This window comes from Lupinus angustifolius, chromosome LG19 (assembly GCF_001865875.1).
Source record: "Lupinus angustifolius cultivar Tanjil chromosome LG19, LupAngTanjil_v1.0, whole genome shotgun sequence".
Taxonomy (NCBI): domain Eukaryota; kingdom Viridiplantae; phylum Streptophyta; class Magnoliopsida; order Fabales; family Fabaceae; genus Lupinus; species Lupinus angustifolius.
The window spans coordinates 18,087,991-18,112,233 of record NC_032027.1 but is presented as its reverse complement, the minus strand read 5'-3'; the positions used below and the strand labels follow the sequence as shown (position 1 = coordinate 18,112,233).

General features: G+C 33.4%; 5 protein-coding genes across 6 annotated transcripts; 3 read left to right on the top strand and 2 right to left on the bottom strand.

The window, feature by feature from the left end:
* LOC109334158 (elongation factor 1-gamma-like) lies at positions 574 to 3,125 on the top strand. The gene is made up of 7 exons (XM_019569747.1): positions 574 to 651; positions 728 to 877; positions 949 to 1,009; positions 1,110 to 1,162; positions 1,472 to 1,573; positions 1,721 to 2,219; positions 2,566 to 3,125. Exons 1-7 carry the CDS (start codon positions 643 to 645, stop codon positions 2,943 to 2,945), a joined length of 1,254 nt encoding a protein of 417 aa, XP_019425292.1. The 5' UTR covers positions 574 to 642; the 3' UTR covers positions 2,946 to 3,125.
* LOC109334156 (stromal 70 kDa heat shock-related protein, chloroplastic-like) lies at positions 5,289 to 8,560 on the top strand. The gene is made up of 8 exons (XM_019569745.1): positions 5,289 to 5,840; positions 5,926 to 6,178; positions 6,410 to 6,489; positions 6,586 to 6,728; positions 6,815 to 6,913; positions 7,052 to 7,241; positions 7,412 to 7,810; positions 7,919 to 8,560. The coding sequence occupies exons 1-8, from the start codon at positions 5,310 to 5,312 to the stop codon at positions 8,321 to 8,323; spliced, it is 2,100 nt and encodes a 699-aa protein (XP_019425290.1). The 5' UTR covers positions 5,289 to 5,309; the 3' UTR covers positions 8,324 to 8,560.
* Positions 8,707 to 10,671, bottom strand: LOC109334159. The gene is made up of 2 exons (XM_019569748.1): positions 10,318 to 10,671; positions 8,707 to 9,785 (listed from the first exon to the last, which is right to left on the bottom strand). Exons 1-2 carry the CDS (start codon positions 10,496 to 10,498, stop codon positions 8,935 to 8,937), a joined length of 1,032 nt encoding a protein of 343 aa, XP_019425293.1. The 5' UTR covers positions 10,499 to 10,671; the 3' UTR covers positions 8,707 to 8,934.
* LOC109334157 (inositol transporter 1-like) lies at positions 11,758 to 14,589 on the top strand. Its single transcript, XM_019569746.1, has 6 exons — positions 11,758 to 11,953; positions 12,039 to 12,109; positions 12,213 to 12,548; positions 12,661 to 12,768; positions 12,860 to 13,045; positions 13,639 to 14,589. Exons 1-6 carry the CDS (start codon positions 11,806 to 11,808, stop codon positions 14,296 to 14,298), a joined length of 1,509 nt encoding a protein of 502 aa, XP_019425291.1. The 5' UTR covers positions 11,758 to 11,805; the 3' UTR covers positions 14,299 to 14,589.
* On the bottom strand, positions 16,028 to 17,425 carry LOC109333836. Of its 2 annotated transcripts, none has more exons than XM_019569413.1 (3): positions 17,317 to 17,425; positions 16,595 to 16,947; positions 16,028 to 16,353 (listed from the first exon to the last, which is right to left on the bottom strand). In XM_019569413.1, exons 2-3 carry the CDS (start codon positions 16,889 to 16,891, stop codon positions 16,207 to 16,209), a joined length of 444 nt encoding a protein of 147 aa, XP_019424958.1. In that variant the 5' UTR covers positions 16,892 to 16,947; positions 17,317 to 17,425; the 3' UTR covers positions 16,028 to 16,206. The 2 variants fall into 2 exon arrangements, with proteins under 2 accessions (XP_019424958.1, XP_019424959.1); XM_019569414.1 differs by lacking the exon at positions 17,317 to 17,425 and adding an exon at positions 17,105 to 17,141.

Here is a 24,243-nt window from a genome sequence, read left to right as displayed (position 1 = left end):
TATATATATATTCTTTTAGACACCTCATATAACCCTGGGTTGAAATCAACTCTATAATATTTTATTATATATATATATATTCTTTTAGACATCTCATATCACTCTGGGTTGAAATCAACTCTATATATTTTATTATGTATATATATATATTCTTTTAGACACCTTATATAACCCTGGGTTGAAATCAACTCTGTAATATTTTATTATCTAACTAAATGTACCTTAGAAGAAAAAATAAAGTGGTTGCATTTATTGATTTTCTAAAAGATATTATAAGATTAAATTTTTACCATAGTTTAATATTATTGTCCACTATTTGATAGTCCCAATAATAAAAAATATAGATTATAAAAACTTTGAACATATGTAAACAAAAATAAATAATAAAAAAGAGTGCATAAAAAATATAAGATATCTTAAAAATAATATTTATTAAATTTATAAAATGTTTGTTATATTAAATAGAGTAAGAAATAAAACTTTAAATAAAAAAGAGCATCAATGAAATGGGTCGGGTGGACCTTGAAATGAAGTGGAGGCCCGTGTAGGGTTTTGGGTAAAGTTTATAAAAACCTAACACAGAGTAACATTGCTTCACTTCCATTCTCAGCAGCCGTCACGCGAGCAACATTCGAAGTAGTCATGGCTTTGGTTAGTTTCTTTCTTTTGTTCTTATCATTCTTCATCTAATCGATTGTATGTATAACAATCTCGGATCTGTGTGTAGATCTTGCATGCGGCATCAACAAACAAAAACACTTACAAGGCTCTGATTGCAGCAGAGTACAATGGTGTCCAAGTTCAATTGGCCCCTAATTTTGAGATGGGTGTCTCTAATAAAACCCCTGAATTTCTCAAGTTGAACCCTCTCGGGAAGGTACCATCATCCTAACCCTGTTTCGTTTGTTTAATTATACCAAAATAATATTCTTTTTATTTCTCTGACAGGTACCTGTGTTGGAAACTCCGGATGGTCCTGTTTTTGAAAGCAATGCCATCGCACGTTATGGTAAAACCTCCTTACAGTTATTATTATTAGTGTTATTGTGTTTATTTCTTCTCTTTTTTTGAAAAAATGCTTTTCAATTGGATTTTGTTGTTTGCTGCAGTTGCACGATTGAAGGGTGACTCCTCTTTGCTTGGATCTTCTCTCATTGACCAGGTTCATTTTTTTATTGTTGCTTTTAGTTAAGTTTAGTCTACTACTAACTTTTCAGCTATTTATGCCAAAAAGAGCTATGTTTTCATTTGTGTGATCTGGACCTGTTTCAATTTTTGTGATCCCAATCTGTTTTGAATTTGTGTGATACTGATCTGTTTTAATTTGTGTGATACCAATCTGTTTTAATTTGTGTGATTCCAATCTGTTTTAATTTGTGTGATACTGATCTGTTTTCATTTGTGTGATACCGTTCTGCTTTCATTTGTGTGATACATTTGTGCTTTATCAGATATGTTTCTATTTTTTCAGGCTCATGTTGATCAATGGATCGATTTTTCATCACTGGAAATTGATGCTAATATCTTGAAAGTGTTGCTTCCAAGAGTTGGATTTGCCCCATATCTTGCTCCAGTAAGTTGTGTACATATTTTTTGAAAATATTAATTTGCATTTTATATTTGTTTGAAGCTTGTATGCTGGAAAATTACTAGCCCTCATTATGGTTCATGAGTACAACGAGTAATGAGGTTTTATCATCTGATTTGATTAATAATGAAGGTTGAGGAGGCTGCAAATGCTGCACTGAAGAGAGCTCTGGGTGCACTGAACACTCACCTTGCTTCCAGTACTTACCTGGTTGGACACACCGTGACCCTTGCTGACATTATAACAACACTCAATCTGTATTTAGGGTTCACTAAGGTCTTAGTTAAGAGTTTCACCTCAGAGTTTCCTCATGTTGAGAGATACTTTTGGACTTTGGTCAACCAGCCAAATTTCCGAAAGGTATTAGGCCAGGTTAAGCAGACTGAAGCTATTATACCTATTCCATCTGCAAAGAAGCCTGTCAAGGAAACCAAACCCAAAGCTAAGGAGCAACCAAAGAAAGAGGCTAAACCAGAGCCAGAGAAGCCTGCTGAGTTGGCAGAAGAGGAGGCACCCAAGCCCAAAGCCAAGAATCCTCTTGATCTTCTTCCTCCGAGCAAGTTGATATTGGATGAGTGGAAGAGGCTGTACTCAAACACTAAGACTAACTTCCGCGAGGTTGCAATCAAAGGTATCACTATTCTAACACTTCTGGTTTTAAATTTTTGTAACTTCTAGGCAAGGTTCTGGATTCTAATTGTGACTGTGAAGATTGAAAATATCAAATGTTGCAGACAATTGTTGAATAATGTGTGGATGCGACCACTATTATGGTTGTAAAGTCTGTAGATTCCATGATATTGGAGTTGCAAAAGTGGTTGTAGATCACACTTTAGAACCTTCCTTCTTTGATTATGATTGCTATAATGTTTATCAAGCCTTGTTGCTTTTATTGTGAACACTGTACTAAAAATTGTGTAGATTATCTGATTAGATGTATTGGCTTATCATTTTAAAATTCTCCTTTTAACTTTCAGGATTCTGGGACATGTACGACCCTGAAGGATATTCTTTATGGTTCTGTGATTACAAATACCAGGATGAGAACACTGTTTCCTTTGTGACATTGAACAAAGTTGGTGGATTTCTTCAGAGGATGGATCTGGCTCGCAAGTATGCTTTTGGAAAGATGCTTGTAATTGGATCGCAGCCACCATTTAAGGTGAAGGGTTTGTGGCTTTTCCGTGGCCAAGAAATTCCACAATTTGTGATTGATGAATGCTATGACATGGAGCTCTATGAGTGGACAAAGGTTGACCTTTCTGATGAAGCCCAGAAGGAACGTGTTAATCAGATGATTGAAGATTATGAGCCTTTTGAGGGAGAGCCTCTTTTGGATGCCAAGTGCTTTAAGTGAGAAGTTAGAATCACCCAGTTGAATTTGGTTATGGTTTTGTCATGTGTCTTTTGTTTTTGGTAGAACTTCCTTTTTTTTTCTAATTCCTACTTCTGTTATATTGAAGCTTTAGCAGTGCTTGTTTTGACAATCCTTGAAACTTAAATGTTTTGATTTTTCTATAGCAAATGCTTTATTTGTCGTTTCTTGTCTGCATGTATGAAATTAGTTGGGTTTAGACTTCAGAGGACCCAATTCATGCGATGTAACTATTCCACCCTCCCTTAAGAACGGGGCACAATTATACACCTACAAATCATTACTCAGTGGATTAACTGCGATTTGGTATACTTGGTGGGTGTGTATAGCGTTGTCCCCAAGAATATGGTATTTCTACACATAAAAATAGACTGATAAAAATAGGCCCATGAGAGAGGGTCGGCTACATTACTACATAGATTGAATGAAGTAACATCTATTTCTTTCTGAATATTTTATTATTTTGCTTATACTTCTTTTGGTCTAATTGGATTGGGTTGCATTTGGTACACAAAATAGGATATATGATCTTCCTTCTAATCTACCTGTAGAGTTTTGACTCCTTTCTCATACTTGAATTCTAATTAAGTGTATTCCAATTTTCTCATTAATGGATTATTTCCTAATTTATAGTATATACAATATTCTCAACTTTTTTGCTACCTAATGTTCAACCTCAGCATTATGGGTTCGACAGACGTGCACTAGAATATTCACTTAAGCTTCAAAAACACATTTATATCATATGTTATACCATCTACACTATTTCTTCCAACATGATTGAATCATGTGGTTTAAATTCCTAGCAAATTTTACAATATCTTACATGTTGGACGCAATTTTTTAGATGCTAATGGATGAATGGAATATCATCTGCTTATCTATATAAATCTATTTAAACTTTATTTTAAGTTATTCAATTCATCTACATTTTAACATAAAGGATGGATCTATGATTCAATTTTCATAGATTTGGATGGATAGATATTCAATCTATTTTCATTTGATTATATTCATTTAAATTCATTAATTTTAATAAATAAATTTGGATAGATTGTGATAATTTTTTCACCGATACTTATACTCACATATAATTGATTATTCTGTATCTATTTATTTATTTCACGTGTGATAGTCTGTGCATAGAAAGATTAGTTAGAATTATATATTTAGAGCAGCTGAATCGAGTATTTCTGTTATTTTTTTCCTTGTGATTGTCGCACCATTTGCTCCTTATATGTTTTTGTGTACTATCTTACTTTATGAGTAAAAAACTAATCTTTTTAAAAATTATGATTGTTCTTCTTAAAAAATGTTGTTAACAAGAATTTTATATGTAATATTTTGATCATTCCAAAAAACTAATAGGACTTATGTTGAAATAGTAGAGTCATACATGAATCTTGATAAAACAAAAAAGAAAGAATGAGAAACTAATTCATTGAATGATTATTGAATTGATAAAAAACAAAATTACATTGAATCCTTTATAAAAATGATGGAAAAATTAACTACCCTAGCAAAAACTGACTAACCCCAACTAAACCCTTTGTTCTTAGAAGCTAATCATTAGAGTTAGAAGTAACCCAAGAATACAAATCTCACATATTCACATACAATACAAAATATTTTTACAACTTATACTACTAAACGAGTGGTTTGGTGGCGGGTGTTTATATGTTGGATTGGAGGCTGTTAAATAAGAAAAACAAGGCCTCCATGAAAAATAGGCCCATAAGAGAAATAGGGATTTATTGTAATGTGTAGCAGTGTAGGTATCTGGTGAATTTGTTCACCACGTCATTGAAGCAGCTTCCCGATAATTCTATGCTTAATGTTTGTGGTACCCTGTTTACTTGTAATTTATTTTATACTCTTTTTTTAGGTTTATATAAATAAATATAATTACCTTACACAATAAAAACAAAAGTAATTTTGAGTTCTTATTTTTTCTCTAGTTCTGAGTTCACATATATTCAATCAAAATACATAGAAATAGCAATACTTGAAAAATGAGATGGTTTAGAATTATATTAAGTATTTGGTGAATAGAATTATAAAAAAGAAATAGAGATAGAAAAGGAAATAATGTTAAAATGTTTATGTAAAACATGAGGGTAGTAGGATGGTTGAAGGATGATTCTAGAAAAGTACACGTGTCAGCATTCATGAGCCTCATCTTCTCCTCAAAAACCCTTTCATTCACGAGCCTCATCGTTCCTTCGTTCCTTCGTTCCTTCATCTCTCTCTCTCTCTCTTAGGTTTCTCTCTCTCTCTCTCTCTCTTAGGTTTCTCTCTCTCTCTCTCTTAGGTTTCTCTCTCTCTCTCTTAGGTTACTCTCTCTCGATGGCGTATTCCACAGCTCAAATACACGCTCTCGCAACCCCTTCATTCCTTAATCCCAATCCGAGAACAACACTATTCCTCGGCCACAGGCTCAACGCAAAACCCTTCCATCGCTCCGCTTTCATTAACCTCAAAACAAACACAAGGCGTTACAACGTCGCACCTCTCAGGGTTGTATGCGAGAAAGTCGTCGGCATCGATCTCGGAACCACCAACTCCGCCGTCGCAGCCATGGAAGGTGGAAAACCAACTATCATAACAAACTCCGAGGGACAGAGAACTACACCGTCTGTGGTTGCATATACAAAGAACGGTGACAGGCTTGTTGGTCAAATTGCAAAGCGTCAAGCTGTGGTGAACCCTGAGAATACGTTCTTCTCAGTAAAAAGGTTCATTGGAAGGAAAATGGTTGAAGTTGATGAAGAATCCAAACAGGTTTCTTATAGAGTTGTTCGTGATGATAATGGCAATGTTAAACTTGATTGTCCCGCAATTGGAAAACAATTTGCAGCTGAAGAAATTTCAGCTCAGGTTTCTCTTTTTTCTATTTGAATCATTATCTCATATCATAACTTGTTTTTTTGGATTGTTATGCTCATGTGTTTCTGTTTCATAGGTTTTGAGGAAGCTTGTTGATGATGCTTCAAAGTTTTTGAATGATAAAGTGACTAAGGCTGTGGTGACAGTGCCTGCATATTTTAATGATTCTCAAAGGACTGCTACTAAGGATGCTGGTCGTATTGCCGGTTTAGATGTTCTTCGAATTATCAATGAACCTACTGCTGCTTCACTTGCCTATGGTTTCGAAAGGAAAAACAATGAGACAATCTTGGTTTTTGACCTTGGTGGTGGCACTTTTGATGTCTCAGGTATATATGAGTAGACATCTACTGTCTCAAAAAGTAAAGCCACTGCTTTTTGTCATTGGTTGAAATTTTTAATAATTAAGTATTTCTCTCACCAATCATAAGCAAACACTGACATATGAAGTAATACACTTTTTAGGACATCATGTTCACACATCATAGTTTTTATCCCTTACTGTCAGATTGTTGTGTTGAGGAGGCCTATTTTCTGATTTTGAATTTACTTCATTTTAGTGCTTGAGGTTGGTGATGGAGTGTTCGAGGTGTTGTCTACTTCTGGAGATACACACTTGGGTGGTGATGACTTTGACAAGGTTCCACTTCTATTCTCTTGTTTTTAGTACATATATATCTTATAATTAACATGTCTTTTCTAACTGTTTTTACCTATTATGATCTGTTGTCTGTAGAGAGTTGTGGATTGGTTGGCTTCCAACTTCAAGAGGGATGAGGGAATTGATCTTTTGAAAGATAAACAAGCTCTTCAACGTCTTACCGAGACAGCTGAGAAAGCGAAAATGGAGCTATCATCTTTGACTCAAACCAACATCAGGTATTTATATTGAACACAGTACTTTTTACTGTGATTATCATTAGAATTTGTACTAACAACTAAGCTGTCAATGTGTATGTTTTCAGTTTGCCATTCATAACTGCTACAGCAGATGGTCCCAAGCATATCGAGACCACCCTTACAAGGGCTAAGTTTGAGGAATTATGTTCAGATCTTCTTGACAGGTGATAATAATTGAATATAAAATTTAATGCACTGAACTTGAATAAACGACGATACGATTTTGCTGAGTCCTTGAGGCTCTTCCTAAAGCTGAGCAAAAACTACTCATGTATAATAATGATATACTTATATTGTTTCAGGCTCAAGACACCGGTTGAAAATTCATTGAGGGATGCAAAACTCTCATTCAAGGATTTGGATGAGGTGATCCTCGTGGGTGGATCGACACGTATCCCTGCTGTTCAGGAGCTTGTAAAGAAACTGACTGGGAAAGACCCTAATGTCACAGTCAACCCAGATGAAGTGGTCGCCCTTGGAGCTGCAGTTCAGGTGGGGGAACCCAGCTTTTAATTGAGGAGTTATTTAATTTCATAGAGGGGAAATTGGGAAGATGATTTAATTGAAGAGTTACTACATGTGAAAACTAATAGGCTCGTTGCTTGTATACTACGTTAGTTCAACTAATAACATTTTTTTTGTAAAATTGGAATTGATTTTAGGCCGGTGTCTTGGCTGGAGATGTTAGCAACATTGTGCTATTGGATGTTACTCCATTATCTATTGGTCTGGAAACTCTAGGTGGTGTGATGACCAAAATTATCCCTAGAAACACTACTCTCCCTACCTCAAAATCAGAGGTTTTCTCAACAGCAGCTGATGGACAGACCAGTGTAGAGATCAATGTCCTTCAGGGAGAGAGAGAATTCGTGAGGGATAATAAATCTCTTGGTAGCTTCCGCTTGGATGGTATCCCTCCTGCACCTCGTGGGGTTCCTCAGATCGAGGTAAAGTTTGACATCGATGCCAATGGCATCCTCTCAGTCACTGCAGTAGACAAGGGTACAGGGAAGAGGCAAGATATTACCATTACTGGTGCTAGCACCTTGCCTAGTGACGAGGTATGATGTTCTATCTATATGGTTGTCAATAAAGTATTTTATACAACAGTTATTTATGTGTTTTTATTAATGAGATGATTGCAACGATCTCTTGTAAATGTAATGAAGGTACAAAGGATGGTAAACGAGGCTGAGAAATTTGCCAAGGAAGACAAGGAGAAGAGGGATGCCATTGACACGAGAAACCAGGCGGATTCTGTTGTGTACCAGACTGAGAAGCAATTGAAAGAGCTTGGAGACAAGGTTCCTGGCCCAGTGAAAGAGAAGGTTGAAGCCAAACTGGGTGAGCTTAAAGAAGCGATTACCGGCGGTAACACCCAAACTCTTAAGGATGCATTGGCTGCCCTTAACCAGGAAGTTATGCAGCTTGGCCAGTCACTATACAACCAGCCAGGAGCCCCAGGGGCAGGGCCTACACCACCTGGTGCTGATGCTGCTCCCGGTGCTTCTGAATCATCAAGCAAAGGACCCGATGGGGATGTGATTGATGCAGATTTTACTGACTCCAAATGAGTTTAGTTATAATAGAGAGAGATTATCATCTTTTATTTTCTTTTTAATGTTTGATTTTTTTTTTGTGTTGAATTCTTGGTGATTTTTGTCAATGGAGAGTGGCTATATGCTTCCATTAAAAAATTAGACACGGGTTTTATTTCTAGGTGCTCATTAATGCTCGTGTTGTACCTTGGAAGTTTTGTGAAATATAAAGTATCATGAATGGAATTTATAGGCTGAAAAGGTTTTGATATTCCTTATTGATTCAAGACAACAAAATTAGATGACAAATTCGAATGGTACTTGTAACGCCTCTTGCTATCATGGAATAGATATGTCTGTTGCTTGTTTAAGCCTTGGTTAAGGGAATAAGGGTCTTCAAATAGCCATATGATAAATGATTATTTTGTATACCCAACAGTAACGGGTTATTAAACGTTATAGTTAGTAGTACAGTACAAATTTGCAGTATCTTAAGCCATTCATAATGAAAAAGGAAGCATTACAAACACAATTCAGTGTTATTATGTCCTCCTTTTTCTAACCTGTCCTCAAATATATCAAACACTATACAAAGAACAATAGAAAGATACGATGATTCAGTGGGAGAGGTGCACCTTATTTCACTTCTACTCCCATATATTCTTTCTAGGACTCCTAGGCACGTTGACTCTTTCAACCGTAGGATGAGGAGCATAAGCTGCTGCATTGTCATCATAGTATGCAAACACTTTATGGGGTCTGCTTGATGAATAATAATAGCTATAGCCATTACCATTACTATTGCCTGTACCCCTATTCATATCTATTTTCCCTCCCATCCCCAATGGCAATGACATAATTGGTGGTGGCCTTGCCATTCCAAACCCTGCTTGTGCATCTTGTGCTGTTGCTGTTCTTGATGACGACAAGGGATAACCGACAAGGTGGTGGCTCTGGTTCTGGTTTTGATAGTGACTATGATCATGTTGAATACTTGGGCTGCTGTGAAGGTTGCTTAGGCTTGCGATACTGGGAGAGCTTCTCACTTTATGCATCGCAAGCCGACCGGGAGGGTGGAATGTTGATTCATGGATCAAATCAGCAGTATTACCATCTGGAGAGCTGGATTTTGGTGATGAGCAAGCAGAACAATTGCTGGGTGCTCTGATTGGAGCAAGTTTCATCTTGGGGCTAGTACGAATGATGCCATTGATGGCATCAATGTAACGTTGCTCTAACACATAAGGTTCTGATGATGATGATGATGCTAGTGCTGCTGTTGCTGCTGCATGATTCTCTATCAAAACTGGCTTGGAAGGGAACAGAAAAGCCCGAAGCAATGGGGCTCCTTCATTTTCATGTCGGCCGTTCTCTTCAATCATGTGCTTGAGATCTTCATCTGTTCTAACTGAGACCAAAGCATCAAGATCTTCAGGCATCAGCTGGTACTTGAGGATCATGTCACCCTCCACCATTTCACTAAGCTTCTTCATAAGGTCTAATTGGAAGTTGAAAGTTAATTCCTCGACAACAAACATGAATAGGCAATGTGTAATATTCCCAGTGCCATTCCTTATGCTAACATATATGATCATTCCCATAAGAGTTTATTATTTGTACTTCAACTTTTGAATGCCAAATAATATCATATATTGTATTTGATACCGTATGTAATGATCTCTGAGATACCTTTTTATATTCTTTGTATACACCTATTCTATTAAACAACCAAATCTCTACGTTTGATTTATTCAGTTATGTTAAAAGAGTTGTGTTATTTTACGCATTTTGATTTTATGTCTCTCTCGTGCAACATACATGACATTGTCGTGATAACAATAAAAGAAAGTCTGCATTAGAAAGTAAAACGCTTATCAGTTTCTAAACTATTGAATGCAACATTTTCCAATGCATGTTTCTATTTGATATTTCTTACCAAACTTTTTAGTGTTTCCCTTAGTTACATACAAGCATCGTTGAATAGTAAAAAAAAATGGGTGGCATGAATGAATGCATGAATGAATGAATACCAGAGAAAGTGATGTCACGAGGGACAGAAATGACACGGGTTTCGCCGCCGACATACTTGAGGGTGCCATCAGAGGGACGAGGAAGAACCTTTCCTCCATGGCTACACAAAAACTTGACTTTGTTTTTTGGAGAAGAACAACATGATGGTGATTCTTCCACACCCCCACTTTCTCCCGCCATATTCCACTTTTTGTTTTTTTCTTCTTCCAATGCAAATCAACTACCACTTACCAACCCTGCCTACAATTGTCTAAGTCCAAATGAATTCAATTTGAGAGAGTAAAAGAAAGAGAAGAAAATGAGGATAATAGGAACGTGATTGTGTGTAATATAATATTATTGGGATGAAGGGAATATCCAAATTAGGAAGAAAGAAAAAAGTCTCTCCTCCACATTCGAAATCATATTCCAAGAATTCCGGTCTCTTAGGCCTATATTTAATCAATTAAGCTATTTTGGCCGTTTTAGATAAAGTTGTTACTTATATTTAGGAAATCTGTTTATAGTTGTTACTTATAACCACCACCACCATCATCTACTTTTCAAATTTGTAGTCTCTAACCGTCATTAGTTGAGAGTAAGATGACATGAGAATGTTGTCTCATAAGTCGTAACATAAATTGTGGAGAGCTACAACCATTTGTGAGGTTGGTGGAGGAGGTGGGTTCTTGGCATTAGTGAATGGTGACATAACTACTAAGCCTTGGATCGGCGTACTAAATGAGACAAATGATCTCCATTCGTAAGTCTTGTTTGAGATTTCCCATGTCATGCACTCTCTTTGGCCAAATCACTTGTACCAAATCATGTTTCCAAACCTTGAAAGGTTTTGTGATTGTTAAAAATGTTTCGTAACACGTAAGTATATCTAGCTTTTGAGTTTAAGTGGATAAAATTCAATCTTAAATTATGTTATTACGTAAGAATCCACCAGTCAGGCTTTCCACGGTTGCCCAAAGAGCTACCATCAATATTTAGAGCATTGCTTTATGGATTAAATTCAATAAGACTTTTGATAGTCATCAGAAATTGGTGTAGTGGAATAAATTAGACTTTTAATATATCAGCAATGATACATGCATCTAAAATAAGATTAGTATGAGACTCGTATATAAAATAAGACGGATCAACATAATGATGAATTTGGGTTGGAAAAAGACAAAATGAAAAACATATATATTTTTTTCTTAAATTGGTGTGATTTGCAGAAATGATTGGTAATAATGATAAAAAGGAAAGGATAGGATTAGGTGCACATGATATATTGGTGAAAAGGTGGGTCATGAAGATTGAATAGGAGAGAGAGAGAGACGTGGTGGTGAGAGTGCCACGTGCCTCATCAATCAATACAAAACATAATAATAATAATAATAATAATAATATTTGAGTAGTAGTCTAGTCGTAGTGGTGAATGTTGTTGTTGTTGTTATTGTAAGAAGAGAAAGAGAGAAAGAGAGAAAGAGAAAGAAAAAGAGAAAAAGAGAGAAATGACGATACCGATGCAGTCGACGCCAGGAAGTTCGGGATACTTGGATTTGTATCCTGAAAGGAAAGTCTCTTTCTTCAAAAATTCTTACATTCTTGCTCTCGCTTCTGTTGCTGGCATCGGTGGTCTTCTCTTCGGTTACGACACTGGTAAACAACTCCAGATTCATTCATTCATCAGATTCTATTATTATTCATTATTATTCATTCTTATGCAATTCTATTATTATTCCAGGTGTCATCTCTGGAGCTCTCCTATACATCAAACAAGATTTCCACGATGTTCGGGATAGTAGTTTTCTACAGGTAATAAAACCATCATCATTTCTATTCACCTAAGTCAACCATCATCATTTCTATTCACTTAAATAAAACCCTAAACTCATTAAAATCATATCACTATCTGAAGGAAACAATTGTGAGTATGGCAATTGCTGGTGCTATTGTTGGAGCAGCAGCAGGTGGTTGGATTAATGATGTATTCGGAAGAAAGAAGGCTACACTGCTTGCTGATGTTGTTTTTGCTATTGGAGCAATTGTTATGGCTGCTGCTCCTAATTCTTATGTTCTCATTTTCGGACGTCTTTTCATTGGTCTTGCTGTTGGTATAGCTTCTGTTACTGCTCCTGTTTATATTGCAGAATCATCACCATCTGAGATACGAGGTTCCTTAGTCAGCACTAATGTCCTCATGATAACTGGTGGACAATTTATTTCCTATCTTATCAACATTTGTTTTACACAGGTTACTTCCTACTTCCTACTCTTCTCTCCTCACATCTTTATCTTCTAATTAAATCAAATATCTATACTCTCTTCTCTCACTGTAATCAACTCAATTTCTCTTCATCCATCAGGTTCCTGGCACCTGGCGATGGATGCTCGGAGTTTCAGGTGTGCCAGCAGTTATTCAGTTTATTCTCATGCTCTTCTTGCCTGAATCCCCAAGATGGCTATTTATAAAGGTTTTACATTATTGTCTGCCTGCCTTATTACTCCTTTCAACTTTCAACCATTACTTGTTGATTATGAACCCATCTTTAAATTTTGTTTCAGAATAGGAAAGATGAAGCTGTTGATGTCATTTCTAGGATCTACGACCTTGCTCGCTTAGAGGACGAAATTGATTTCCTAACAGCCGAATCAGAGCAAGAGCGCCACAGAATGAACAATATCAGAATGTTGGATGTTTTTAAATCAAAAGAAATCTTTCTCGCATTCCTTGTTGGAGGAGGACTTCTGGTAATTCAATGTTAACTCGCAAACTTTTCGCTGCCAATTAATTAACCAGAGTAACCCTGCTTTACCAAACATATTAGTGCGTTATTTTGAATATACTGAGTTTGAATTCCACTTGTGAGTTGGAATGAATCTAATTGTTCAAAACTTTTAAGGTCCCTCTAAAACAGAACTATAATACACTTGAAGCACTGAGTTATATGAGCATGGCTTGCTTTCATCACTAACAAGCCATGTGAAACTTCAGTTGGCATCTTGTGTGAAAATACTTTGAAGGGTGTCAAACTGTTTTCATGTAATGATTAAAGTAAGGAATTCTTACTGCTTAATACATTCATTGATCACTCATGTGAAGGTTTTCTCTATTTTTCACGTAACCTCGTTTTAGCATGTAATCGGTGGAATTAAGTTGAATGCATGTTGGAATTAGCTTCTGTATTTGAATGTAAATGAGATCAGCTTATTTATGCATGTGGAACAAGGTTCTACACTATGGTCACAATATTGCATTTATGGCAGTTTCCACAATATAAACGCAACTGCAATTTATAACCTTGAGCTGGAACATATTCTTATTGCATCCAGTATTTCTGCAGGCTTTTCAGCAGTTTGCAGGTATAAACACAGTCATGTACTACAGCCCGACAATTGTCCAAATGGCTGGCTTCCACGCTAATGAGTTGGCTCTTCTCCTCTCCCTCATAGTCGCTGGCATGAACGCTGCTGGAACAGTTCTTGGAATTTACCTGATTGACCATGCAGGGCGGAAAAAACTGGCACTTTCTAGCTTAGGAGGAGTGGTCGTATCATTGATCATCTTGTCCTTCACGTTTTATAAGCAAGCATCATCATCATCTTCATCTTCAAGTGACTTCTATGGATGGATTGCAGTTTTAGGCCTAGCCATGTATATTGGTTTTTTCGCACCAGGAATGGGGCCTGTTCCATGGACTGTGAACTCAGAGATATACCCAGAAGAATACAGAGGTATCTTAGGGGGCATGTCAGCAACTGTGTGCTGGGTTTCAAATTTGATTGTGTCAGAGTCATTTCTTTCAATTGCTGATGGTATAGGGGTTGGTCCTACATTCTTGATTCTTGCTGGAATAGCGGTGGTTGCTTTCCTATTTGTGCTTTTCTATGTTCCAGAGACCAAAGGATTGACATTTGATGAAGTGGAAGTAATATGGAAGGAGAGAGCATGGGGCAAGAACCCAAACACAGAGAGCCTTCTTGAGAGAGCAAGTCAATCCTAGGTGTGAGACACTTTTGCCATAATTTGTGTCGCATTAAATACATTCCATATAGGCATTAAATACCTAGAGGGTGAGATTGAAACAGCGATACGGTTATTGTTTAGTGAATCTAAGATCATGAGTTTCAATTCTGGAAACAGCCTCTCCACTTATGGGGATAAGGTTGCATATATATCCTTCTTATATCCCATTAAGTGAGAGTATCATGCGCCACACTTTTTATTTGCACTCTATGACTTTTATTTATGGGATGCTACAGTAATAATAATATTATTTCTATATATTCAAGTATTTGTTGAAAGTCATTTTTTCTGCACTGATGCCTTTGAAGCACCAATACAGATACTTAGTATTTCTATCTGATACATGGATACCTACATTCTTGGAAATTACAGGATATGATGATATACATGTGAAATATGTATATAAAATTCATGAAAAACAAAAAATATATACTTTTTGATATGAAATTATAAATAAAGAATATACAAAATCATATTGTCATGAAAATCATTGTTTATTGTCCAATAGGAATACACATGTTTTGTCTTCTCTCTATCTTTATCATTCTACTTGTAAATTGAAAATTACATTTATCTCTTTTACTCATTGTTGTGTGTTATGCTTTTTTTCTGACTCTAAAATGCTTTTATATTATAGTTTCACTAGTTTGAGTGTCTAGAAAGACATCGGAAAAGAATTTTGAGTATCGAAAAGTATTTGTAAAACACTGGATTTATAATTGATTTAAAAAACTCTTTTGCCACAAACGCAACAGAAGAGGTGACAAAAAAATCATATCTTGGTATACTTGTCATAACCTTGTTGATAGCAGTGAGTGAGTATTTGGTTACAACATAAATAATTACAGACAACATTTATATTCTAAAACTTTTTTGCCTCATGATCTAAATAATTGAATGATCTGCTGTTGAATTAAGTAACCATATACATATAAAATAACAGCAATGGAGAAATATGTGGTTCCTTCTGTTAGACTTGCATTCTAATAATAGGTGAGTGTGGATAATAAGAAGTCATGGTTAGATAATGAAATTAGATATTGAGTGTGGGTAAAGGCACTTGGTTTGATATGGTGTAGATTATGAAGGCATGTCATTGTTGTTGTTGATAGATCTTGTTGTTGTTGTTGATAGATCTTGTTGTTGTTGTTGTTGTCCTTATTCCATTATTCACATTATCATCATCTATTATTTCATGATCTGCAATATTGCCAAGAGTTGGTGATTCCTTGATGTAGTACCTCTCTGAAACTGATGAAGATCTTCTCGTTGAGAATGCCCTCTTCCCTGTTCCCTGAAGAAACCCTGAAGCTGAAGCCGAAGAACCAAGTATTACACCAGATCTATCAGCTCCATTATTATTAAATCCTCCTTCATTTTCTTGCTTCTCCCTCTTCACATGTTGTTCCTGATGAGGTTTTGAGGTTTGAAGGGGAGGAAATTAGTAGAATTATGAGAAATCTATGGATCTTGGTTTGTGGCTATTCTTAGTACTAATGTTACAATATCCATTCATTTGGAGGAGGAAGGTAGATAGTTGGAAATGGTTGTGTTAGCAAGGAAGTGAAGTGATGGGTTATTGGAGAGAGGATAGGGTGATATATGCAAGAAGAGGGTGAATGAACTAAGCTATAATTGAAGAATGGGGAAGAGGACCAAACATATATGACTTAAATGTCTGAGACAGCAAAATGGAGCAACCTGAGAAGCATATAATTATAATGCAACTTCATCTATGAATTCATTAACTAGCAAATATCATGCTCCTCATCTTGATATGTAAATACATACCATAGGATACAAATATATGTATTAAAGTTGTAACAAATATCTAACTCAGTATCTCTATACATAGAAATTCATTGTAGGGTAGAAAAAGTTGTAGCTAATTAAATACTACAAAATTATGTTCATGAGAAGGCCAATAAGTTCCTTCCCTTGGACAAGGCAGAGGAGCAGGTTGTGCAATGTAGGTAGGATAATGCTGTCCTGGCATCAACACTGAGAAATCAGAAGCATAAGATGATTCAACCTGTTACAACACAAGCAGTAATGACCCTCAATAACATGAAGCACATAGCAAAGGAACATAGTTAACTAACATAGTCGTATAAACCCAACAAGTATTTTGCCTTGGAGTGGATAATTATTTTGTTCAACATCTAAACTAACAAAGTTAACTATCATGTTATTGGATATTTAAATCAAATTTTATCCTTGTTCAATTACAAATAGTGTCACAAGGAGTGAATCACTTTTATGAAAAGACTTACTGTATGTGTGTTTCCATGTTTTCGTGTTGGTACTGACTGTTGAGAAGTTGCAAGCATAGATTGTGGTGAAGAGAATTGTGGGGTTGGTTTAAACAAATGTTCAAAAATGGCCATTATAAGAAACATTGAAATCAAAATGGCAGTGGCAACAAAACCAAATGAAATAGCACTCATTGATGTCCCAAAACTTTTCCATGGACCTGCTTCCTCATCAACCCCTCTTCCTTGTGATGGACTTGGATTTGAAGCTGTGTATATGTCCCATGGCTTTGTTCTTTCAGCGTTTAAATCACTCATATTTGATGTTACTAGTGTCAACTTTTGTTTCTGCTATTCCAAAGACAAATTCTATCCTGAAACAAATGAAAACATAGTGCATTAACTATACACTCTCTCAGTATAAAGATTATAATAACTCATCAGTCATTGCTGAACACTTTGTAAGAAATAACACTAAGATATAGTAATGATGTGAATAGAGTATGTATCATCCTCTGATATAGTAATTACCTTTAAGTTTTTCTTTGTGATATGGGATAACCATGAAATATGGTGTTCCAGTTATCTCTATGCATCACACAAGAATGATGCTGAACATATATGGTTAACTTTATAGTTTATATACAAATAACATAAAGTTGTTTGATAATTCTATTGCTAACACTTTTCTATTTATGTTCCCATATCTATAATCCAGATTCCTAACTTATTGAATACTATACCTTATTAGAAGAAGCAAACTTAAAGAAATGAAAAGAATGGGACTTGCTGTCTGGAGAGTGGAGAGCCACAACCAGATTTTTCAATAAGTGCTTTTTTTATAACTATAAATTAATACAAGCCTTTAAACTCACATGAATAGTGGATCTTGGTGGGGGCAATTTTAAGCAAAAATTTCCCAACAACTCCTATTAGATATCACAACATTCCTTAGTTGATTATGAATCTAATATTTATGTGCACTTAAATACAAAGGTCATAATAAACATTATTATTTGTAATATTAGAATTAATAAATAATAAATAATCATTATATGAGATGAATAAATATTATATTCATTTTTAACTAACATAATATGTTTTTAGTGATCTAATACCTAGTTTGGGACAACAACCATTATCCCTTTTATATACACTAATATCTATCACTTCCTTTATCATCTATAAGAAACAAACATATCATTAAAAAATTAATTTATATTAAAAAGTAAGTTATATATTTTTAATTAATTGATTAATATTTAATTTTTTATTTAGTGATAAAAAATAGTGATATGAAGAATATCTGTTTCATTATACTATTAAAGTAACATTAATGTTTGCAATCCCTCACTCCCAAAGTAATCATGAGAATATTACAATGTGAATCTTTCATAATCTCATAAAATCTCATCTGATTAAACGATAAAAAAGGAAGTCAAAAAGCTGCTTCAATGCCGTGCAAATAGTAACTCATACATGACATAATAAGAAACCCAAAAAATATTGCTGGGAATGATAAATATGAAGCATAGATGCATAACTCTCTTGGTATCTCTACAAACCACACACCATTACATAATATTTTATGATACTTACAATATAGAATTTCTTATTATAATAATCACTATTAAGTAATTATTACGGATACCTATTATGAGTATTTTATAAGGATGCACGAGTCAGATATTTTTGTCATACATAATATTAATTGTATATGCATACAAAAAAGTAACAGCAATTTGATAATTACAATATGAATTAAAATAAATAAATAAAATGTAGTTGGTTTTTCAGTACACAATTTGATCATTACATTACAATAACATAGTTGTAATGATTATTATAATAATAATAAGAGAGGGAGAGGGAAAGAGGGACATGTTAATTGTTAAAGGTAAAGCAAGATGCAGAAGAGTAATGATTGAAGTGAAGAAATAAATTGATTGATATGTTAAAAGGAACAAACCTAGAAAAGTAATGATGTAGTGATGTAGACCACTTTCATTTCCTCATGTTTAGCCCAAAATTACTATATTAATGATTAAAGGAAATGCATTTAGTAATACAAGGATCAAACAAGAGGATGAAGTCTTAGTTATGAAAGAGAATCATCATCATAAATTACAAACAAACCATGTTTCTTTTCAAAACATAAAAGCTGAAGGGTCATGTTCAAAAAAAGATCAATGTTCGCCATTTGCATGTAAGACATTTTTTATGTAAAAAAGATGGTCCCATGACAAGAAAGCACTAAACAAAAAATACTCATATATATAAGTGCATATATTAACTGCGTAAATATTTATAATATATACACATAGTCAAAAAGATTTAGAATGTATAATTGGTTAAATTGAGGAAGTTAGTGTGAAGTGCAGTGCCAATATTTATATTATACTTAACTTTACTCACATCTCTGTCACGTTCATGTTTTGTTGCTTTTCCTCTGCTTGTTCAGACCATCATCACTCGCACCTCTTTCACTTTCATGCAACCTTCACTATATATGTATTGAAAAGATGAAGATAGATAATGAATATTGCTATCATCATTCAAAGCCTAATCATACCAACTTAGAATTAAGATCATGTAACTACAAGGTAAGGGGGGTTAGGCAAAGCATCCTATTTAGAAATCCAATAATTTTAACATTGGGCTTATTGTCTGTTACACCACATACAAAGGAAGCTACACTAGTCCCTCTTTATTCTCAATCAGGCCCAACCTACCCATTCAAGGTTCTTCCTATCATCAACCCAACCTACCCATTCTAAATGTTCTTTTATTAATAAAATTTGTAGATAACATATATTTATGTCACTGTGGTTCCACATTAAATTATATATATATATATATATATATATATATTGTTGTTGTTGTCCTCAATATTTTCTTTTACAATCAAAATATATAACTGAAATACGGTTGCATAAGGAGTTAGACATACAAGGGACATAGAAGTGAATCTTGGGATTCCCAAAACAGATGATAAACAATTGCATCTCCAACAATGAGTTTCAAGGTGGTGGATAGAATTGATATGTTTTGAAATTCACCTGCGGTGTAGATTCGTACTATACAATAATGATATATTTTTTATGAACAAAAGTTCCATATTTGTTTTGTTGTAGAGCCTCTCTATTGTTGTTGTAATAGAAAACCCAATTAGCTTGTCAAATTTGGTTAGATATATCATATATATACCATACATACCTGTGTCGTGATTGATTATCATGATTCACGCATTAATGATGTTGGTGATAATCATATCCCATGTTTAACTCTATCAATCCATCAAAGACTCTTTAATTTCCTATAAGAAAAAAACCCTAATAACAAGCCATTCAGCTAATCAGCTTATTGAGTTCAACACTTCGTTTTGTGGGGTGGGATGCATATGGAGCACACTTTTGACCCGGAGATATTATGTTTTACTTTAAGAGATTGTAGTTGAACAAAGAGATTAACCAACCTTGTAACTTCATATATTTAGATTGATAAAGTATTATCTTATTTGAGATTAAGTTTGTTTTATTTTATTTGAATTTAATTACAATTTATGTTTATCATCCAATTATTTGTAACAACTTATACTTATATAATAATTTGTTTGGACTAACTTATACTTAAGTTTGATCAATCTTTTACCATCATAAATTGCTACAAGACTAAACATCACTATAATGTTGTAAAACATACAATAATATATATATTTAAATAATTCTTTAAAAAAATATAATGGGGTTCATTAGTGGAATCATTGGCCATATTAGAAAAATATGAAGTTAAGCGCATTAAGGAAAAACAAATGTCATTAATTATGATATCTATTTAAGCACAATTTATGCAATGCTTAGTCATCCAGACACATTGGAGATACTATTGATAATAGAAAATCAACATCGGACAAAAACTTCACTGATTAAGATGATAGTTTTTGTTTGGTTGCTTTAAGTCGTGCATTATTATATAAGTGACTAGTGAGAAAAGAATGCAATCCAAGAGTAAAGAGAAATCCTACATAATCTTCTTTAAAGACAGTAGCTAGTAGTACAAAACTTGGAAGCATAATTCATTTTTTAAAATTATTTTGCATATGAAACAGGGAAACAAAAAGTTTTTGCTGATTATGAGATCCAATTGCTGCTAACATGTGTGTTTAGGCTAGTGACAAATTTCTCAGGAATTTTTTGGTTCCACCAATGCCAGTCTTTGTCTTATTAAGCGTTCAGAGTTTTTGGACTTGAGCTTTTGAGAAAATGCAGTCTTTTTTTAATATGTTATTTTAACATCAAAGAACTAGTAACTTTTAATTACACTTTAATATTTAGATAAATCTTTTTATATGTATATAAAGATGAAGTTTTCGATTCATTTTTATAGCATTTAACATTTTATATAATTTTTATTATTTTTTCTCCATTTGCACATATTAAAAATATTGATTATCTATCGATAAGACATTGGTCTCGTGGTGTAAAATCTGGCTAAATTCTCAGAAAGACCAAAATGTCAATGATTCGATTCATCACAACTACACTTATTGAGATGAACAATCACACTCCAAACGAATTAGTTCTTTAACTATTGAGTGAGAAGATACCTTAGTACTACAAAAATATGACGTTAATTATGTATTATAGTTATTTAACAATAATAAATGTTGGTAAGATTATAATCTTTTAATATTTTTTAAAAGATGATAAAATGTATCGTCATACTATAAGATAATTTATCTCATCCAATCAGTAAAAAGTATGACATATGTATTATTTTATTTGGTTTTAGAAATATTTTTATAAAAATAATTAAATAAGACATATATCATAATTTTAGTGGCTGAAGGAGATAACTTATATTTTTATACTATGAGATATTTTATTCTTTTTTTTTTAAATCATGAAAAAGAGATAGCAATTATAACATTTATTATAACAATTATATTAATTAATTTCCTAACAATTATTATATTACGAACACTATACTGAAAGGAGGACACAACAAGAACATAATAACTATTTTGTTAAAAATAAAAAACAATGCGATTTTATTAGTTTGTGTAAAAACAAAGTCTCATTTTTATCCATAAAAAAATGGATAACACTTCAATACACCAAAATTGCTATATCTTTAATGAAAGTTGAGAGTCACACCCACCAAGCTGAAGTTGATGAAGTCAGAAGTAGTCTGAGCTGCGTACTCATTGATGAGATGGAGTAAATGAAAATGATGCTGTATGTGTAAGAGTGGAGATCCTCTCTCCCTGTTTATGTGTATGATCTGGTTCAGTATGTGTAAACTGTAACTTTCAAACCAGGAATAATGGTAAAGGGTAAGTCATGTTGTAGCTTTATATCATTAGAGAGTGATTATTGTGATGACAACTACTTGTCACTACAATCATACTTGGAATGTGTGCTTTTATTTTTCTCCCATTTCTTATTGCACAATTCAGTTGAATATAGCTAACTATTGGGTTGTATTTACACTTGCATGTTTTTATATCTACAAGTCTATTAATCACTTACATATTAATAAGATTCTTAGTTTTAACTTTTACAAAGATTTTTAGTTTTAACTTTTACAAAGATTTTTAGACTTACTTGAGAGGATGTAACATGGCTATTATGTCATAACTCTACCATATCTTTTATTTTTTCTTTAAGAATAATTAAAAACATCTCTTGAATTATAGATATCATCTATTATTTCTTTCAATTCTTGCTTTTAAGACCCCAAGTCCAATGTATTTTCAAACAAACTTTCTAGGACATCAAAACTGAAGTGAATTTCTAAGTTCTGGTAGCATTCTTATATTTTTGCTTTAAATTTTTTACTTCTAAGATCATAAGTCTGATGAGTTTTCAAACAAATTTTCTAGGACTCCGAACTCCGAGCATGATGTGAATTTCAAGTTATGGTTGCATCACTATGTTTTCACTTTGAATTTTTGCTTTCTAGGACCCGAGCCTCATGGCTTTCAAACAAACTTTACATGACTAAGCTTGATATGATTTCAATTATAATTTTTCAAGACCCCGAACCTCGTGTGAATCTCGAGTTCCGACAGTATTATGTGTTCTCAATGAGTTCAAGTAGTATCCTTGTATACTCGTATTTATTTTTATTGTCTCGAGTTTTGAAAATATCATTGCGTTCTCATAATTATTTTTATTGTCTCTAGTTTGTGCAGCATCTCTAGATGCTGTTTGTGATCAGTGTCTTCATCTGCTAAAAAAATGACGTTCATTTCTTTAAAAGTTACTTATCACGATATTATCTAAAACTATAATCTGTTTATTATTCACTAAGCAACAAGTAAAGATAGACTGACACTTAAGAACAATAATTTTGTCTCACACATGTTTTACAAAATAAAAAAAAGTCAAAAAATACAAATTAAAATATTATAAATTTCAAAATAACAAAAAAGGCATTCTTGTTATTATTATGACTTTATATAGTCAAATAATTATTCTTATCTAATTTATGGGTATTATGGTAAGTTTCAAAATTTTAAAAGTCACAAATAATTTATTTTTGTCAAAAAGAATATTCTTGTATTTTTAAAACTAATTGAAATATTTTTTACCTCAACCAAAGATTTATTCTTCAAAAATATGATTGTACCAAAAAATAAAATTTATAACTCAACTTTTATCTTCAAATTATAACGGATGATTATATAATTTCCAACGTTTTATTCCGAATTTAATAAGCATTTTGAATTTTAAATTTTAAATTAAATAGATCGTTTCAGTTTTTATTTTCACAACTTAAGTAATGGTTTCAATATTTTTTATTACTTAGTAGTTTTATTATTAATTTTGAATTTCATTGTAAGCCACAAAAGTTTTGGTATTAAAAAGAAGGAAAAATGTATTCTACGTTTTAATCGTGAAAAAATACAATGACGACTCGAAATCATTTGAAAGATATCGAAATCGAATTGGAAAAATGAAGATTTTCATAAGCATCTAATTGGAGGTTGTGCATATGACTTAAGTTAGCAAAATCCACATAACATATTTAATGGAGTAATAAAATCACTTAATTTTTAATCTTAAGCAAATGAACCTTGATCTCTACTCGATTCTCTCTTTAATTAGTATTTATACCCTACCCTTACTGAAAAAATTGATAATTTTGATTGATAGCAATCTTAAGTATTAATTATTAACAATTATATGAGTGAATATTTGAGAGAGAAATGAATGCCCCTCGAGAAGAATATGATGGGCTCTGCTATATATTTCTTCCTGTAAAAATTTTGTTCATATTGCTTTATCTACAAGTATTGAAAACAGCTTCTTTTTCCCTTTTCCTTTATTACCCTCTTTTCCTCTTTATGTCACCATTTTCTTTTTCTTTAACCCTTTTGATAGAATGAGGAACAAGTGCCACCTTCCACTGTTCCACACATGCAATGCTTGTCTTATATTGTGAACACAACCTCATTCAACTTTTAAGGAAATAACTTATAGGCAATGGCCCACACTAATGTTTTCTTTTGCACATTAATATTAGACAATATTTTTTACAATAAAAAAAGTAAGTTTAAAGATAATTTCATTTATTATAAAAAAGTTTAAATGTGTTTTTAGTCTATATAAGTATATAGAAAACTTTGATTTTAGTGCTCCATTTTTTGTTATTTGTTTAGTACT

What these genes read in the sequence shown, in the direction of transcription:
- LOC109334158 (XM_019569747.1), top strand. An exon ending in GATCTTCTCTCATTGACCAG is followed by an intron (nt 1,163 to 1,471) that starts GTTCATTTTTTT and finishes CTATTTTTTCAG; the next exon opens with GCTCATGTTGATCAATGGAT. An exon ending in TTGCCCCATATCTTGCTCCA is followed by an intron (nt 1,574 to 1,720) that starts GTAAGTTGTGTA and finishes TTAATAATGAAG; the next exon opens with GTTGAGGAGGCTGCAAATGC.
- LOC109334156 (XM_019569745.1), top strand. Translation starts at nt 5,310, where the DNA reads ATGGCGTATTCCACAGCTCAAATACACGCTCTCGCAACCCCTTCATTC. An exon ending in TTGACTCAAACCAACATCAG is followed by an intron (nt 6,729 to 6,814) that starts GTATTTATATTG and finishes GTATGTTTTCAG; the next exon opens with TTTGCCATTCATAACTGCTA. An exon ending in GCACCTTGCCTAGTGACGAG is followed by an intron (nt 7,811 to 7,918) that starts GTATGATGTTCT and finishes AATGTAATGAAG; the next exon opens with GTACAAAGGATGGTAAACGA.
- LOC109334159 (XM_019569748.1), bottom strand. Translation starts at nt 10,498, where the DNA reads ATGGCGGGAGAAAGTGGGGGTGTGGAAGAATCACCATCATGTTGTTCT. An exon ending in TCGTGACATCACTTTCTCTG is followed by an intron (nt 9,786 to 10,317) that starts GTATTCATTCAT and finishes ACTTCCAATTAG; the next exon opens with ACCTTATGAAGAAGCTTAGT.
- LOC109334157 (XM_019569746.1), top strand. Translation starts at nt 11,806, where the DNA reads ATGACGATACCGATGCAGTCGACGCCAGGAAGTTCGGGATACTTGGAT. An exon ending in TCTCTTCGGTTACGACACTG is followed by an intron (nt 11,954 to 12,038) that starts GTAAACAACTCC and finishes TTATTATTCCAG; the next exon opens with GTGTCATCTCTGGAGCTCTC. An exon ending in TCAACATTTGTTTTACACAG is followed by an intron (nt 12,549 to 12,660) that starts GTTACTTCCTAC and finishes TTCATCCATCAG; the next exon opens with GTTCCTGGCACCTGGCGATG.
- LOC109333836 (XM_019569413.1), bottom strand. Translation starts at nt 16,891, where the DNA reads ATGAGTGATTTAAACGCTGAAAGAACAAAGCCATGGGACATATACACA. An exon ending in AACATGGAAACACACATACA is followed by an intron (nt 16,354 to 16,594) that starts GTAAGTCTTTTC and finishes GTGTTGTAACAG; the next exon opens with GTTGAATCATCTTATGCTTC.